Genomic DNA, 19,180 nt, shown 5'->3' with positions numbered 1-19,180 from the left:
CCATTTCATTGTCTAAAATATTCACTAACATTAAACATTGTGTTTTCGTTGTTCCTGATCGTTTACATGCTTAGCTAAATAAACGATGGATGTATTTAGACAACCAAGGAGATGTAATTATTATGTCATGCTACTATTTAGCTAGCTAGTAGCTAGCTAGTAGGTTAGCCTGCAGTTTCGTGAACAGAGCTTCTCTTAATACATCCATGGCTTTATCTCTCATCTACGTAACAGGCTTTACAGCATACATACATCCATCCATCCCTCGGATGTATCATAACATAATACCATGGATGTATTAATAGAACACATGGTTAATTACAGCCATTAGCTGGAGCTATATCCATTATTACAGCTACAGAACAGTCATATGAGCATGCACAGTGCAGGCGACGTGTGCAGGCGCAGTCTCGCGTGTCTGCTCGTGTCCATTATGCGCGTTCATCATGCCTAGTTTAATAACTGTGGATTTGGCTACTAGTGAATGTTAAAAATGTTAAAAACGTGACGTTTTAACCAAGGACCTTTTTAAGTGTTCGGGCTGGTAAGTTAATGTACCCCAAAAAAAATATCCGCTGAAATATAGAAGTTTCTTTCGCCATGCAAAGTCTATGTGAAAAGTCTTTCTGGGCCATGAGGTGCAGTACCACCCTTATCCACTAAGCCCATGGTGGCTTTTAGACATGGCGCTCTTCCTGGGGGCTTGGTGTCCTCATGATACCAGCCTTCCGTGATCGCGCACAGCCCCCCCATTTTACGGTTTGTGGGTTAGTAGGCACTCCAGATACCCAAATGTATGTCCACAAGCACTAACAAAGTGGGTTTTTTATGACATGCCCCTTTAACATTCTTACTAGCTCTTTAGTGTCCATGTGGCTGTTGTGTGTGTGTGAGAGGTTATAAACAAAGTCAATAAAGTGAAATAATGGACAAAAGAAAATCCATCTACACTGTCTTTTTCCTCAGTCTAATGACGTGTTAGCTAGAGTAAGTGAACATCTTTTAAAGCTGGGGTAGGCAATTTGTTTTTGGCATCATTGGGTAAGAAATCCATAATAATCTTTCAGTATATTGTAATTCAAGGGGTCTGAGAGACAACTAGACTTCTGCACCTCCTCCTGGCTGTTATCAGGCTTTAGAAAATCTAGCCCGTGACGGGATACTTTAGCCAATAACGGGTCATTCCAGAGAGAGCCGAAAGAAAAAAAAAATTTTGCTTTCTACCCACTGTAGCTTTAAGATACATAAGTATTTCTTAATGCCAAGATAGCAATATCGTCAAAGTCGGCCAACAACATTACTAAACCCTAAAGTAGATACGACCTAATTTGATTTGGCTGTTAAACAATATGTTGACATATACTGTATGCAGTGTTGGGGAGTAACGGAATACATGTAACGGCGTTACGTATTCAGAATACAAATTATGAGTAACTGTATTCCGTTACAGTTACAATTTAAATAGTTGGTATTTAGAATACAGTTACATTGTTGAAATCAATGGATTACATGACGATACTTCTGTTTCACGAGTTTATTCACTCTGAATAAATTAAGGCAACTCTATGCATTTTCCAGAAGCCCCGATATGAAATCGAAAAAAATAGCTATTTGCGTGATCAGTAACAATGGAGTCGAAACCGGCACGACAGAGCCAGGACAGGAATAAGTTTCTATCTTGGAAATTCAAACAGCATTTCACATTAAAGAACGAACAGGGAGAATGAAATATAACTGTGCAGTTCAAGCACCTCTGCTTGCCAGCAACCAACCTCCTTTCAGCGTCCAAATTACTCCACCTCCAACCTGAAGAAGCATCTTAAAGTAAGCTATTTTTTTAATTAGCCAAGGGTAGTCGTCTGCTGTAGTTTTACTGGTCACCTTGCTATTTTAACATTGACGTGCGACTTTACATTCTCCTAGGTGCTGATTTACTAGCTCCAGAGCCGTTTAAAGACTGACTAGCCCCGTTTGACATGCTAGCTAACGTTAGCTAAAATTAGCTCGTGGTAGCAAGACTGCGGTTAGATTTTTGTAGTATGCAGTTCGCGACTACCAATACAATAATCTATCTGCTTGTTCAGGTACACATTCAGCTAGTTGTAATAAAAAGAACACACCATTATAGGCCTGTTTAGTAAGCTGGATGTGATAGCTGCATTCCTACACTTATAAAACGCAATTCAATGTGGAAGTAATCCTGAAGTAATCCAAGTATTCAGAATACGTTTCTCAGATTGAGTAACGTAACGGAATACGTTACAAATTACATTTGTGGGCATGTATTCTGTATTCTGTAACGAAATACGTTTTGAAAGTATCCTTCCCAACACTGACTGTATGAGCATGTAGTACTCATACCAATGTCTTACATAATTAGCTACCCTCATACTGGAACAACTTGTACACTTTTGATACAACCATTCAATAAATCCCATGAAAAAAACAAAGCCAACAATAAATTGATCCTACTAATATGTAGTAGCCAAAGCCTTCATTGTTGTGTACACAGCAATTCAATGTCCTTCTAAATACTCATGAGAGTACAAAATGTAATCTACCACTGAAAATAGTCCCCAACAGACATTGGAAGTGAAGTTAGAAAGTATAGGCCTTTTTCACAGCATACAATTTGACTTGTCATAGTAGGAAAAACACAGCTTTTACTTATAACATTAATGATAACTTTGTGTCCCAGTAAGCCTTGACAGTGAGCCAGCATGCAGAATACTAGGACCCTGAAACTGAAGCAGCTAAATGGAATTCAGCCATTTTATATTTACACCTGTGCTTTTTCCTATTGTAAAATGTCTAAATGCATGTCTTCAGGGAAGACAAGCCTACTGAGAGATGCATTATTAGTTTGGTTTATTGGGATTTATTATTAGATCATGGAATGCATTGACAATCAGAAAAACATAGAATAATGCTAGCCAAACATTGAAAAACATGTGCATGAGTGCATGGGCAATGTGAGACCCCTTATTAGGGGCGCTCAAGCCCCCCTAAATTTCATCTCAGCCTCCCTAAAAATTATAATAATAAAAACTAATTTAGTTAGAGTTGCAAACTTGTCTGTTAGTTACAGAGGACAAACAATAACGGGTTTAAAGGGCTTGAAACAGGTTTAATATCCTGTGTTGCTGTCGCCAATGTTATGCACCTGTAACCCAGTCAAGGAAAGGGTTAACAGAAACTGACTTTTGGCCAATCAGAGGTGGTTAAGGTCAGAGATTATTGGCTAATGAAATTACTGATTTAGTGGGGGGGATTTAAAGGTCGGATCCTAGAATCGCCCCTGACTGAATGTATGTATAAAAGTGAAGACATCATCCCTTGTTAATTTCCTTGACTTACGTTCTACCAGTAACCTACAAAAGAGGGGATGAAGATAAAAGTTGATCTAAAAGATCTTTCGAATTTTTAAGATTTGGACTGTTTGAAAGGGGCAGCAACTAAATATGAAGATGCCCCCAATATTTCAGATGCTTAGTGTATGTGGGTATAGGATATAAACTAATAATCTTTCTTCTGAACGTTTCATTCATATTGATCCCAAATCACTTAAAAGTATTGGGTACCAGCCCCTAGACAGAGGCAACCAATTGATATAGTGTCCATATGTAAATATGTACGGTAAGTGGTGTGTGTTCATTAGTCTGTCAATGATCTATGTGCTCCAGCAGCTAGACAGGCCCATGGTTTGTCTGTGTGCTAAGGCTTGGCACAAGGTGAGCTGCCAGTCCTCTCACTGTAACAGAGATGCACCCACAGATCCTCCACACCCACCAGCCACCAGCGGTGGAAGAAGTATTCAGATCCTTTACTTAAGTAAAAGTACTAATACCACACTGTACTTCAAGTATTAAAAGTAAAAGTACTCAATGCAGAACTCTCCTCCCATTGTAGAAAGTGTAAAGGATCCAACCAGTCGTGTGTTTAAGGGTCTCATCATCTCAGCTGGACTTGTAGCCGTTATATTGTTGGCTAGTTTACTTTAGAATCAAACATCAGATTTTATAAACTACATGGGTTTTGTGTGCAGAAATCTTTGTGTAAAGTAACTAGTAACTAAAGCTGTAACAGATGAATGTAGTGGAGTAAAAAGTACAATATTTCTCTCTGAAATGTAGCCGAGTAGAAGTAGAAAGTGTCATGAAAAGAAAAGACTCAAGTTAAGTACAAATACCTCAAATTTACTTGAGTAAATGTACTTAGTTACATTCCACCACTGCCAGCCGGCCTTCATGTGCTGAGTAAGTACTGTGAGAACAGAGGTGAGGGGCAGAGGCGGGTTAGCCTTCCAAAAGGACGCGGCGTTCTCCGATCACGGCAGGACGCGGCCTCATCTTTTCTCTCCGTCTCTCAGGTAACGACAGAGAGGCAGATGGGGGTTGATGAAGTGGTGTTTGGAGACACGAGGGTCTCTGTAACTGTCTGCACGGGGCTACAGCACATACACAGGAACTTTAGGAAACCCAGTCAGCACAGGACAGACAACCTCTGTGGAGCAGCCATCTTCTGCGCTCAGCGTCAATCCTTTCGGTTGATATATCTGGTATTTGGCATGAAAGGTTATACAAATACGCTGATGATTCAGAAGTAAAGCCGTATCCTGTTCAATCCATTTCATTTCAAGCTGCGATGTCATTCTAGTTAGAGGTCCTCTCAGTGTCTCTCTGATTAGAGTCTTGTGATGAGGCAGAACATTATAACTGTTTTTTTTAATTCTGGAAAAATAATGAAATGTCTTGTGTACATATATTAAAGGAACCTGGTTATGGGTCAGAAGGTGTCATGGTGGTCTAGTGTAGTAGTTGAAGATGTATACTGTATAACCAGGGCCACACAGAGTCTGTGCAGAATTCTGCAGAATTTTCCACAGAATTTCAAGAAATTTCAGAAATTAAAATAAAACTCGAACACGTCTGCTAAATTCCGCAGATTTTCATTTTGGATCACCGCTGAAAACATAAAAAAAAAAAATCTGCAGATTCCATTTGGGTTTGCATATAACTGTAATGGCAATGGTTCTATTCTGGTCCAGGACCATTGTTGCCTTATGTTTTTCTATGCTTCTTGTCTGTATCTGTACTGTAAGATATCCCATGAAGGTCCCAGGACATGTCCAGGCCTTTATCTCACTATTGAACATATATAATAATATTGGATTTCAAAAATACCCATTCACACATGCTACATGGAGTATATTTCAGTTAACTGTGATAATACCATGTGTGCTGAGCAGACACTAACTCACGTGTACCAAGTATTCTCAACTAGTGTCCAGCTTCTGTTGAATTAATCATTTCATTCGATTTCACCAGTGCTAAGGATAACATGGATACGTTTGCTTTTTAATATAGATACTGTACATACAAATGCCATTGTTCTACGATCTGATTTTCTTTTTTGGCTGTAGAGCATCCCTACTCTTCCATTTATATTTCCTCAAATGTGAAGTTTCTTTATCCTCCAAACATCCACTTGAACACACGGCATACATAAACTGGGATGCACAAACCTAACTGACCACAGGAGATGATTTGGTATAAAAAACTAATTTACATAATAACAAGAAACATTATATTAGGGCTGCAACAAACCATCTATGATATGGCTGCACAGATTGAGTGACCAAACCTGCTAACCTGGAAACTGTCTATAGCAGGGTTCTTCAACATGTTTTAAGCCAAGGACCCCTTAACTGAGAGTGAGATGGAGCAGGGACCCCCTACTAATATTCTATAAAAGGAAGTTGCATATTAAACTGGGCCTGCAATAACGTGTAGGGTGGCCTAAAGCCTTTATACATACCTTTTTAGTGCATAGAATACTAAGCTATTAAGATATTTGTTGGCATGATTTTATCATTCATGTTATAATGTTAAACATCCATGTGGCCCAGTGAAGCCTCAAGATGAACTGGATCTGTGGATGGCTACCTTACCTATAGGCCAGTAAGCCTATCATCAGTGTGTTTTTACAAAAAATAGGCTGAATTATATTTGCTAATAATACGTTGGATTCATGTTAAAAGTCCAATGTGTAGGAATTTCTCCCATCTAGCGTTGAGATCATATATTGCAATCAACACTCTCGCACCACGCAACTCAAAGTACGTATTACAGCTACAGTAGCCTTCACGCTTCAAAAAGCCAGTCTCTTGCTCTTTTCAATATCCTTTTTCTTTTTCTGGGGGAAAAAGAAGACTCCTGTTCCTGAAATTTGGATTTTGAATACGTGTGGTCCTCCGTGTTTCCTTCTTCAAACTTGCCGGGGGCCGGGAAGCTACGATACCCATTAGCAGCATTAGCAGCACCTGGGAGTTTATCATGTGACAGCGAAAATGCGAAAGGCGGAGCAGTATGTCCTGTATGTCCCTTACCGGCTAACGTATTTCAAGATGGAGCATGAATATGGAGCGTCTACCCCAGTTCATGAGAATGCAAATCGTGAGCTGAGAATTATAAGGTTCTATCTCTGTTTAGGGTAGTTCTGAGATATTGAGCATCAAAGTCTTTACATCCCTTACAACCTTTTTATTTTATTAATAACTAACTAAGAAAATATTTTTTTACATAAATAACACCACACAGGCATTAATAAACACCTAAGGGATCAGATTATGTCAAAAACTCAATTTCGGCCAAAAGTGGAGATAGAACCTTATAATTCTAATCTCACGAAATGTAAAATTTCAAGCCAATAGGAATACTTGGAATTGATGGTGGTGGTAAATATTCATGAAAAAGGACAAGTTTGTGAACGGGCATCACAGATTTTGATAATGAACAACTAAACACGTTACACACTGGTCCTTTAAGACATTTTAATTTTTGAAAAAACTAATAAATAAATAAATAGAGAAAAAATACATAAAGAGTCAACTACTAAAAGCACAAACCTATCTGCACACATTGATTGCTATGCAGAAGTAATCTTTTAGCTCTTTTGCATCGTGACTGGACAAAGTCGAGGTGTCTGCTGGCTCAATGGGAGGGTCTAGACTATGATAAACCTTCAAATACATTTCACACATGGACAACTAAGATGGCTTATGAGGATTTCCTCATTAGGTAATATACAGTAGTAGGGCTCGTCTTCTTGGGCCATGGATATAATTAGTTACACTGCTATTTTATGAATATTTAATAATAACTGTATATGCCACCAAATGTGTAAAAATCTATGCAGTTTAATGAATTTCTTAATCTCTTCAATAAAAAATGAATAATTCAAACACAACCTCTCAGGATTTTATCAGAGATGTACTGTAAATACATTTTTGCAATGTCAAAGTCTGATAAACCTCACCAACCCTGCAATTGCATTATTCAGCATATTCTTTTAAACGTTGTCATGTGTTTTAGTCACACTGTTACACGGTTGCAGGTAGAGGACTGACAGGAGCCACGCATTTTCTTCTAGATTTTAAGTTTAAGTATGAAAACTGAGTGTGAAATAATCGAGGGTTAGGGTTAGGGAACACACTTTACACAATAAATCATTGTGCACAGATAGATTTTGCCATGGCGGAGCTTTTGGCCACTGAAATGCATGCAAGGAAATGAGAAATCGGATCATTAACCTGCCTTAATTTCCTACTGAGAAAATAATGATTAAAAATATTTTATAAGAAATAGGAGATTTAAAGGATTCCAGCTGCAAAAAAAAATGTTTCTGTTTGGCTTCTGTCTTTCATATGATGCTTGGGAGCTGAATGCAAAAGAGCACTTCCTGGTTTAACTAACCCCCCCCCCACCTCCTCCCCAACCAAAGGATGTTACACTGTGCTGAACAAAATAGATAAACTACACATTTTTCCACAATGCACATTCCTACATTATGAGCAAAAGCATTGGTTTATGCAAACTTTGCTCGACTAACTGCTGAATCCACTTACATCTCATATTCTCTACGAGTCCTCCTCATCCGCAGCTCCATGTGACTGAGCTGATCATCACATTTTTCTTAATAATAGCGGCAATATATTTGTGACTGGTCGAACCGGTCGAATGCAACGTGCCATTAGCAGAAATGGAGTCTCGTTGAAGAATTTACATCTCAAGAGCCCACCTGAGCTTCACTGAGGCAGAGGGCATGGAGAACATTCCGTGTGGATGAGATGGTGCCCTGTCACTTAAGCAAAGCATGATGGGAATCTGGGGCAAAGAAGCAAACCCGTTTTCATGATGTGAACTGACTTTATATGCGTCCCTAACAGATAGCAACATGGGAGTGAAAGGAATCTGCCTTCTCTGTGTGCTTGGCCTTCACTGCTGCAAAGGTTTAAGTGTCCTCTATATGATTCACTGTAACCTCCATAACTGATCAATGGAATTCAGGTGGTCAAACCCCCCCTGTGCAGAGAGACCGGAGAACCACAGGGATCACACCACCTGTGAACCTGAACCACACAGCTGCTATAGCAACATAACCTTGAGAATGTAATTCAGGATGTCCCCAAGCAAAGTGATGAAATGGAAGCTGAGTGATGATAGCTCTCCCACTTTCACCTATTTGATTTTCCTGCCACCACACCCAGTATTACTCATGTTCTGTCTTTGGCCTGCCCCCCAACCCCGACTCACCTGCTCTGCCTATCTGACCTCCCCATCCAACCCTCCCTCCCTCCATCACCATGCCCTGGTCACCTCCACTCACCTGTTCTATCTTGGCAAGCCATTCTTTATTGCGGGCCAGTTCCGCCATAAAGGCCTGGTGCTTCAGCCACTTCCTGTGTAGCTTTTGAGCCTCGTCCCGCGCTGTGTCTCGGGCCATCAGCATCTTCTCTTCCACCCGCTGTCCCAATCACTCAGCTAGGGGAGACAAAAATAGCCACCATCAGGAGCCCAACGCTTGAGCCAGCCCTTCTTCCCCCCTTTCCCACAGGACGTCCTGCTCTGCCTCCTTTACGCAAGAGCCACCCGCTCTGCTCTGCTCTGCAGGGGCCTGGGTACCTGCGCTGTCACCACCCACCCCTACCCCCACCAGACACCCTTTTCTGGAGAAAAAAAAAAAAATCAAGATAAGCACCTCAGCAGCAGTGGTAGCAATGGAAGCACTCAAGCCCTTCCTTTGGGTCGCCCCTGGGTCCTCATGCCCTACTGCTTCATGGGTCTTGCGGTCCTGATGCTGCAGTGCCTGCTAGCCAGTCTCAGAGAAGGCAAAAAAAACAAACCAGCGAAATAGAGAAAATGCGCCAATGACAACACTGGTAAAGAATGACACACACATCCAAGATTCCTTTCGCGTCGTGGGTTATCTTCTAGTTTCAAATGTCGATTACAATCCAGCCATCAGGAAAGGTGTAGATGTAGCATAGCCACGGAAGAATCTTTCAGCCGGGGCGAACCTGACCATCCACCACTAGCCAGTCCCGGTCAATCTGTAGTCCGGTCTACTGATGCTGTAGACAGGAGGAGGAGGAAGAGTTGGAGTGGGAGGAGCAGGGTGAATGGGATGCAGAGGCAGTGCAGAGGAGGCCGGATAACATAAGCTATCTGCTCTTGAAATGCATCGTTCCCACCGCTGCAAAGATGCACACGTAGGCTGGTGTGAGATAGCACACTATTTTCTCTCCTCAGTTCCCCTTCCTCGTGTCCCCAAACAGCTCAGCCGCGGTTGGTGCATGCTGCTGCAGTCCTTGCCTCTCAGCTACGCTCCTCTGTGTGTGTGTGTGTGTGTGTGTGTGTGTGTGTGTGTGTGTGTGTGTATGTGTGTGTGTGTGTGTGCTTGCGTAAGTGTATATGTGTGTGTGTGTGTGTGTGTGTGTGCAATCACAATCAGCACTGCAGTGCCGGAGTAGAGAGAGAGAGGAAGAGGGAGAGAGAGCTAGATGGAGGGGAGAAAAAGGGGGGGGGGGGGAGACGGCAAAAGGAGAGAGGGGGAGAGGGAGACAGGGAGAGGAAATGGAGAAAGGGGGAGCGCCAGATCAAAATAGGAAGGAGAGAGCAAGTCAAAAGAGGGAAAAGATGGTGTTGGTGGGGGGGTAGTGAAACGGAGAAAAGGAAGAGAGAGTCTGCGTCATCCCTCAGTGTCACCAGGGACATTTCTCTGCACTAGAAATGACTGCACTCGGAGCGGGATTTGGGAAGGAGGTGGGGGGGGGGGAGGTGTCGTTTTAAAACAGCTGAATGAGAGGGAAGGAGGATGCCTGCACACATGGTCCACGGTGCAGCTGACTGATTCGGATCACTGTTCACGCTCCCTCTTTAAGGGGACCTGCATGTGATCCTCCTGCTGCAAATATGGCAATTGGGTACAGAGGGTGCACACATAGCGCTAATACCGCTCCACCAGGTCTAAAGTATTAATGAAAAAGACAATTTGAGGTCCTCAAAAAATGTGTTCTTCTCAGTTTTAGTCTCTGTTTGTGCTGTGGCATTAAGAGGATTTTTTTTTTGTAGCCTATATACTGTTCTTTAAAAATAACAAAAATGTGATCAAATTGAGTCATCATAGCATCCAGAGGTGATTAAAGTTTCATGAGTAGAGAGTGAAATGGAGCACTACCCTAAACCACCAAGTTTTGTTGTTCTAGCTGGTTGTGTATTTTTTATTAGTTGAGAATTTAATAGACTAGTGCGGTGCCCAGTGAAAACATGCCTAGTAGCATGTTCGTTCTGAAAACACCATTGACATCAAGACAGAAATGTATCATCCATTAAGGTAGTTGTTTTAATACTGTAAGTGTAACATGCTGGTATTAGTCATAGTTTTAAAGTTTATTTAAATATATATATATATAAAAGTTAGAATGGAAAACTTACACAGTGTGAGTTGCAATGGCAGAGTGGCGCTGTATCTATGGAAGAGCGGTAGAGTTTGGTTGTAACCAACTGGCATCCTTCGGTACGAAATGGCTTATTGGTGTTTTAAGCCCCCAACGTCTCAAGCACTAGGCTTAGGCAATGGTTATGGTTATGGTTAGGGTTAAAACTAGTGTTAGGTGCCTTGAAGTCAATGGTCGCAGCGCTGCCTGGAAGGAGACGTTGGGGGCTTAAAACACCATCGAGCTAAGAAATGACACAGAAATGCCCGAAACTGCAGTTCATTGAGAGGCCACTTGAGGCTGGCTCCAAAAGGGAGTCAGTGCACAGAGACCCCCATGTTAAAATGCCCAACTTGCACTGTCTATGATAAACATAAACACTGTGAAGACAAACAAGTATGCAAGCCAACCCTGATGAAAACGTAGTTGCGCCATTGCATGATCAAATCTGCAATGGAGCAACTAAGTCCAACCCTCGCAGGTGATCATATAACCCAACAAAGCTGATTTTACTAGGAGGGGCACAAGGTTCTTCTTTACCGTTATGCTTGCAGCTCTGTGAGGCTGTATTTATTTATTTTTTTTGCATTTTAGGCCTTTATTTGATAGGACAGCTTAGACATGAAAGGGGCGAGAGAGCGAAAGGGAATGACATGCTGCAAAGAGCCTCTGCACATGGGGCGCACATTCAACCAGGTGAGCTACCCAGGCGCCCTGTGAGGCCGTAGTTTACTACACCAATGCTTTGACCTCCATGAAGGGCTGGGTATCGCCAATGATTTTCCGAATCGATTTGATTCCGAAGTTCCCAATCCGATTACATTTCTGATTCAATTCGATATGAATTAGGTTAGGGAAATTTCAGTTACAATACCAGTATTGCTTGGATATAAAAGAGATTCTCAGAGAGAATCCTACATTGTAAATTGTACAAGCAAGACGCAACCCTCAAATAGTTTTTATAATGCACCAGGTTAACGTTTACATTAATAATTGACCCCCAATGGTGGTGAAAATGCATATGTAAAAAGAATGATTGTGCTCAGTGCTTCTTCTTCTCTTTTTCTCTGTGCAGTGTCCTCAAAGTATGGTCCTAAAATTCAGTGCTTTTTATTTCTACTACCTTTGTAAACTTCCTCCCAGTGAATTTTAAAGGTCCAGTGTGTAACGTGTTTAGTTGTTCATTATCAAAATCTGTGTTGCCCATTCACAATCTTGTCCTTTTTCATGAATATTTACCACCACCATCAATTCCAAGTATTCCTTTTGGCTTGAAATTTTACATTTGCGTTCGCATGAACTGGGGTAGACGCTCCATATTCATACTCCATCTTGAAATACGTTAGCCGGTAAGGGACATACAGGACATACTGCTCCGCCTTCCGCGTTTTTCGCTGTCACGTGATAAACTCCCAGGTGCTGCTAATGCTGCTAATGGGTATCGTAGCTTCCCGGCCCCGGCAAGTTTTGAAGAAGGAAACATGGAGGACCACACGTATTCAAAATCCAAATTACAGGAACAGGAGTCTTCTTCTTGCCCCAGAAAAAGAAAAAGGATTTTGAAAAGAGCAAGAGACCGGCTTTTTGAAGCGTGAAGGCTACCGTAGCTGTAATACGTACTTTGAACTGCGTGGTGCGAGAGAGTTGATTGCGATATATGATCTCAACGCTAGATGGGAGAAATTCCTACACATTGGACCTTTAAAACAACCGTACAAGTAAAATTCCCACGAGCAGCCACTAGAGGCTGCAATGTCTTTTACACTCACAACAGGAAAAGTCACAACAAACGTACTGATGCATGTTTGCCCTGATGGGAAAAAAATAAGGTAAGTCAAACAAAGTAACCCTAACCCTATAAAGTATGTATTTAGTTGATAAGCAGAATTGATATTTTTCGAAGGTTGAATTCTTGAATTATATTATATTTAAATATACTTGTTTATTAATGTGGTCCGATTTAACTTTAAGTGCGGCTAAAAGAGACCATTTGACATTTTTGAATGATTTGTTTTAGAGAGCGAACTATCCAGCTGGGACCCATTATTGTTCTGCCACCCAGCAACATTGACAAAAGACCATCAGATTCCAAAACAGTACTTTCAACCAAAGACCTGGACCACAAGAGACTCAGAATGGCACAGTGGAGGCTGTAAATGAAGATGACAAAAAAAAACCATATCATCGCTACCTTGTACAGGATAAACATTTTGGTGAAAGTTGAGGGGGTCTCAAAAACCACAAGAATTCATCCTTTTAGAACCATTAATATCCACCACAACTTATAGTTTCATTTGTTCTGGAGACCATGCAGACACAAAATGTCAGGGGTTCATGAAAATCATTTGGAGCCATTCTCTGCACACCATGGACATCCAAAGAAAATGGAATGGGATTCTGGTTAGTATACATATGCTGAATATCATACTCTGGACCAAACAGTTGGAAAGACTGACGGCCTGACTGACAGACAGACTCACCAATCGCCCAAACAGCATCACTGTTGGGGCCCACCAATACTAAGGCAAAAAATCCTGATGGCCAACTACAAAGAATAAAGTACGTGTTACACTCTTTCTCTTTTAACTTTGTATTTCTACACAACCAGAAACAAATCTGATCAAATCTACAAGTTTTGGCTTTACACACGTGACTCTATCATTGTTGCTTGTAGTGATTTATTTTCAGTTTTATAAATGAGTGCAGTTCCATGTGCACTTGGGGAATTGTTAAAATAAGGTAAAGTCCGCACAACAGTTAAATTCTCCACAAAAATATTTAACAGTGCAGAATCAGGCACACGACGTTTCGGCCCCAAATTTGGCCTTCCTGAGGTGTTCCTTGGGGAATTGGCCATGTGAGTAAATAACAGGGTTAAGGGAGTTAGGAAGGACAAGCACTATAGCACATGTACTAATACATACCAATAGTACTGTTGGCATTTGGATCTACCGGCACATGTTATAGCTAGGATATAAATAATTCCTTACATTAAATGTAGCCTAGGGCGTAATTTCCACTTGGGACAGGGGGGACATGCCCCCCCCCCCCCACACACACACTTTTCAAAATCCAGTTTGTGCCCCCACCCCTAGTTTGAAATTTGTCTCTGTGATCTGCCCTTATTTTAAACAATAAAGAAAGTAAGACAACTTTTTCTCATTCATAGTTTAGTACTATTCTTTCTGGAATAATTTATCATTATGATCAACTTAATTATTTCCTGTATTTTGTATCACCATAGTCCCTAAACTTATGTAGAAATGCAGGAAATGGGATTCAAATAGAAAACATTTTTTTGGCAGAGGACCCCCCGACGCCCTGTTTTGTGCCACTCCCCCTCCACCTTTTCTGGCCTGTCACTCTATTTTTACATCCTCAAGAAGCCACCAGTTAGACAGTTGCCTATAATTATGTTGTATTATATTTTCAACTGCATGAATGGAGTTCCAATGGTGATGTACAGTGTTCAAACATATATTTTTCATTTCTGTTGAAAATATAGCCTACCATAGTAATATACTATGAATAGGACAGAGATCTTCAACAGGGGGTCCACGACCCCTAGTGGGTCCTCAGAGTCACTACAGGGGGGCTGAAAGTTGTTTCCCCCCCAAACATTTAAATATGTCTGAAAATATACATTAACATGAATCCAACATATTATTAGCAGAGATACATTAGCATATTCATAAAAGACAACAACAACAACAACAACCTAGCATTGATGATAGCTTACTGAGTTCAACAGTGACCACCCACTTTTTTACGGCTCTGACTCTTTTTTCAATTGTTTCATTGATGTTTAAAAAATTGCTTATATTTAGAGTTTTAAGTCTGGAACCAAGCCAACCAGCTACGAGATGAATAGTGAGCATAACACATTTCATTCTGCGCAAAAAAACATTTTGAAAATGGCGAAAAAGGCAAAGGTACAGAAACTATCATAGACTTCAATGTTAGAATCTCGCTCTAGCCGTTCGCAGTTTCGCGGGTACAGTGTACGGTAAACGTTTCTATGGTAACGGCGAGTTGCACCAATCAGAGACGTTGCTGTTATGCTTAGGATTGTGGGTAGTGTAGTTTTTCTCTAAGATTGCGGATAAAACATGTTTTTTCTTAAAACAAGGTTGATTGATTTCATACAGAGTTCTAGCTTCTACAGGAGCAGAAACTTTCGATTTACAACCACATAGCTCGGGGTCAGTCCACCTTGGACGGTTTAGACAATATGACTGATATTCTAAATCCTTATGGAGAAAATCAATGGGATTTTTACTTCCGCAGTCGGCTGTGGGCGGGACTGTTTAGGGGGTCTATAGGTAAGGTGTTAAGGAAAAACTCAGGAGCAGCACAACTCATTTCACATACGTGAGGAAAGTTCAGGAGACCTTGATGAATTACACAGAAGCATTTAATGAACACTCAATTGAGGAGACAATTAAGCAGGCAGTAAATTTTAAAGGTCCCATGGCATGAAAATTTCACTTTATGAGGTTTTTTAACATTAATATGAGTTCCCCCAGCCTGTCTATGGTCCCCCAGTGGCTAGAAATGGTGATAGGTGTAAACCGAGCCCTGGGTATCCTGCTCTGCCTTTGAGAAAATGAAAGCTCAGATGAGCCGTTTTGGAATCTGCTTGTTATGAGGTCATAACAAGCAAGGTTACATCCCCTTTCTCTGCTTTGCCCGCCCAGAGAATTTGGCCAACCAATGAGAGAGAGACATCATGGCTTTCAAACGAGAAAAGTGGCAGTTGGTCAAGGCCACACCCCCACCATCCACCTTGCCACTCCCAGTCTCTCCTCCTCAATAGCTTCAGACACAGAAATGGCACATACTAAGGAAAGCTCATTGTAGGACTGGCTCTAGTGGCTGTAGTTCTGCACCAAAGCTGAATTTCGGGAAAGAGACTTCAGATACAGTATTAGGGGACCACTAAGGTCTATATAAAAGCATCCAAAGAGCACCATGTCATGGGACCTTTAACCAAGATGTGTTATTGTGCAGTGCCGTCCAACTCTCTGAAGTTCCTGTCCTCCTGAAGGTGTATTTAAACTCATTCTGGACGCGTTACGTTTAGCTGAACCTTTAAGGTAAGCAAAGATATTACAGGCGCCATAAATACAGATGCTGAAGCCTAGTTCAGCCTATCTCTCTCTCTCTCTGGGAAGTATCAGATACAAAAGCCTATTTCAGCCTATCTCTCTCTCTGGGAAGTATAGGCTACAATGTGGCTGTCCCTCCGACCTCCAAAAGGAGACAGTCCTGAGACGAAACATTCCCTTATCATACAGCTGCCTAGATTCCCTGAATCTGTAGAGAGAGGAACATAATTATCCATGAGCAGGTTTGGTTAACAGAGACTGGCCTAGTGGCCGAATGTTCTCGTCCCCTGACCTGTGAATGACCTGATGTTGTGTGAGCTTTCCCTTTAGTCTCATCATACCACAACACGGTGTTTCTGGAAATACCACCACATAAGGTAGCCACTAAGGTAGCCATCCACAGATACAGGTAAGCTGATAGATTCACTGTGCCTTCCACATGTATGTTTGACATTAAACATATGTAAATCATTATTATTTGAATAGCTTAGTATTGTATGCACCATAAAAAGGTATGTGTAAAGGCCTTAGGCCGCCCTACATGTTATTGTAGGCCCAGTTTAATATGCAACTTCATTTTATACAATATGAGTAGGGGGTCCATGCTCGCCTCTCTTTCAAGTTTGGGGTCCTTCTCCTAAAAAACATTGAGGACCCTGCAATAGGTTATATCAGTCAGTTAGATATCGTTCAAACCTGTCAGCATAACAAGGGACCCCACAAGAGGTCGTTTGCACTGGGACTACATATTTCCATCAGGTTTCTGTTTCTGTCTCAACCACTGAGGCCTTCACTTGATAATTAGGGAAATAGTCTGAATCTCACTTTCTTCACTAATGTCAAGAATTAACACTTGACTATAACGGCCAGTGTTACACACTATTACGTTAGCCTATTTATTGTGAAATATACCAAGCAGCCCGTTTCACCCACCTTATGCTCCAGTGTCATGCCTAACAAGCCCGGGTCAATGCGTCAATTTGGATAATGTGACGTCATCGCATAGACAGTTACGGGGAACGTGTTTTCAGTATTTTTTTAAATACAAAAATACAGAACACTAAAATATTAGATATTAGATCGAAAATACAAAGCCATTCTATCAAGTCCATCAAATACAAATGACGTAATACAATTTTGTATTTCAAATGCGTATTTTAAACACATTTATCAGAAACACTGGCCACTCTAATAGCCTATGCCAACAAAAAATATGCATTAGTTGTCCATGTCAGTCGATTGTGGGACAAAGCAATAGTACCCTTTATTTACATTGTAGATTCTCACTGAAGGCATCAAAACTATGAATGAACACATATGGACTTAACAAAAAAGTGTGAAATAACTGAAAACATGTCTTATATTTTAGATTCTTCAAAGTAGCCACCCTTTGCTTTTTTTGATAACTCTGCAAACCCTTGGTGTTCTCTCAATGAGCTTCATGAGGTAGTCACCTGAAATGGTTTTCACTTCACAGGTGTGCTTTGTCAGGGTTAATTAGTGGAATGTTTTCCCTTATTAATAAAAAAGCAAAGGGTGGCTACTTTGAAGAATCTAAAATATAAGACATGTTTTCAGTTATTTCACACTTTTTTGTTAAGTACATAATTCCATATGTGTTCATTCATAGTTTTGATGCCTTCAGTGAGAATCTACAATGTAAATAGTCATGAAAATAAAAAGGAAACGCATTGAATGAGAAGGTGTGTCCAAACTTTTGGCCTGTACTTTACATACAAACAGACAACTTTATTCCTAATTGAATTAACTTAGCCTTTGACACCAGACATTGACATTTTTATTTACTGTATGGCCTTGTTCTATTGTTGTGTCTCTTAACTTCTTTTATTTGTATTTTGCCTGTGTGAGTTATGTACTATGTCTTTATTTATTATGTACATCACTTTGGTCTACTTAAAGTGCCATATAAATGAATTGATTACTAATCACAGTAGAATGTAGTAAGTGACACTTTGACATGTGCTAGTGGAGCCTGGAACCACCAACTTCAGGGTTATGGTGTAACCACTCTACCACTAAACCACAAGCCTTATTGATCTATTATCAGACAGCTACCTGCTCGCTGTCTGATTATCTGATATAAATGACCACATTGCATTGTGGGATATAAATGCCCTCATAGAGTCCTGTCTTATACACTTCCATATCCAGTGGGAAATAATGTCAAAATGAAATAGCACAACGTGGTGTCAACATAAAAACAGGAAACACTTGTTTGTTCCTCGGAATGTTTTAATCCAAATCCGATGTTTTTCTCCACTACCACGGCCCCTGAAAGTACTGTCATCTGGCGGCGCCTGTAGCCGGCTAACAGTCACCTGTTGGTGGCTAAACATCTGCCGCTGGAAGCCGGAGTCCCGGAGCTCTGTAGCAGCTAAATACAACCAGCATCTGCCTCTCGGATTTTATCGTTATGGCACTATGTGTTTACGTTACAGCGCTAAAATACTTCTATTGTAGGTATATAATTAATATATAGTCTAGGCAATTGGTGAAGTAGATGATCACTTTGAGGGGGGGAGGATAAAAATAAATCACACCCTGCGTATATCACATGAGCCTGGCCTCCATCGTATCCATAGCAGGTTCCTCCTCTAAGACATCCTCTGTTTTTTGTTTTTTTATCCTCCGTGTCCTCCTTGGCTACTAGCAACTGTGTGGAGGAGGGGTGGGGGCGCACACGTGAATTTGGAAGGCTTGTGTGATGTGGATGCAACAACAGCGGTGTTGTCATTACTTAGAATTCCTCATGGGGGTGACAGAAACTATGCACTATTTATAAATGCTCATTTTGATCTGTGTCTCTTGGATGTGTAAAATAGGCAAATAACATCTCATCCATATTAACTGTATAGGGTGATAATATGGTAACCTTGTGTGTACAGATTGTTGTAAGCATTGAAAAATAAATGTACACCTGGGGTTACAGTGATTCAGTAGGGACTATTGCTCTAGCCTGGAAAAAAAGATTTTTTTTCTCCACATTTTCCCAGTATTTTTAAAAAATTTTTTTATTACATTGTGTGATCAATATGCCAGGGTAAATGCACAGGAATGCAGATAGCAGACATTGATATTGGTACCAGACAGGGTATTAATAGAACACATTGCTGTGTGCACCGGGGTATGAATAGCATTCACTTCTAATTGCACCAGGGTACGAATAGCGTACACTGCCAATTATACCAGGGGTGCAAATAGCCTCACCCTACAAATAATTAATTCAGCAGAGGCAGCCACATCCATGGTGTGTGTGTGTGTGTGTGTGTGTGTG

The 19,180-nt window shown here is 40.9% G+C and overlaps 1 protein-coding gene across 2 annotated transcripts in view; it reads right to left on the bottom strand.

Moving 5' to 3' along the window:
* sptbn4a (spectrin, beta, non-erythrocytic 4a) overlaps positions 1-9,709 on the bottom strand; it is a 44,306-nt gene extending 34,597 nt beyond the window's left edge. The window contains exons 1-2 of one of the 2 annotated variants that reach the window (XM_039777922.1): positions 9,040-9,709; positions 8,668-8,822 (exon numbers count right to left, since the gene is read on the bottom strand). In XM_039777922.1, coding sequence (XP_039633856.1) covers positions 8,668-8,790 — 123 coding nt within the window. In that variant the 5' untranslated portion in view covers positions 8,791-8,822; positions 9,040-9,709. Of the gene's footprint in view, positions 1-8,667; positions 9,005-9,039 lie in introns of those variants that run through there. The other variant, XM_039777923.1, reaches the window with a different exon arrangement.
* Positions 9,710-19,180: the final 9,471 nt, after the last annotated feature.

The sequence above is a fragment of the Perca fluviatilis genome, chromosome 16 (genome assembly GCF_010015445.1).
Source record: "Perca fluviatilis chromosome 16, GENO_Pfluv_1.0, whole genome shotgun sequence".
Lineage (NCBI taxonomy): Eukaryota > Metazoa > Chordata > Actinopteri > Perciformes > Percidae > Perca > Perca fluviatilis.
The sequence above is the reverse complement of the archived record's forward strand: the minus strand, read 5'-3'. Positions and strand labels throughout refer to the sequence as shown.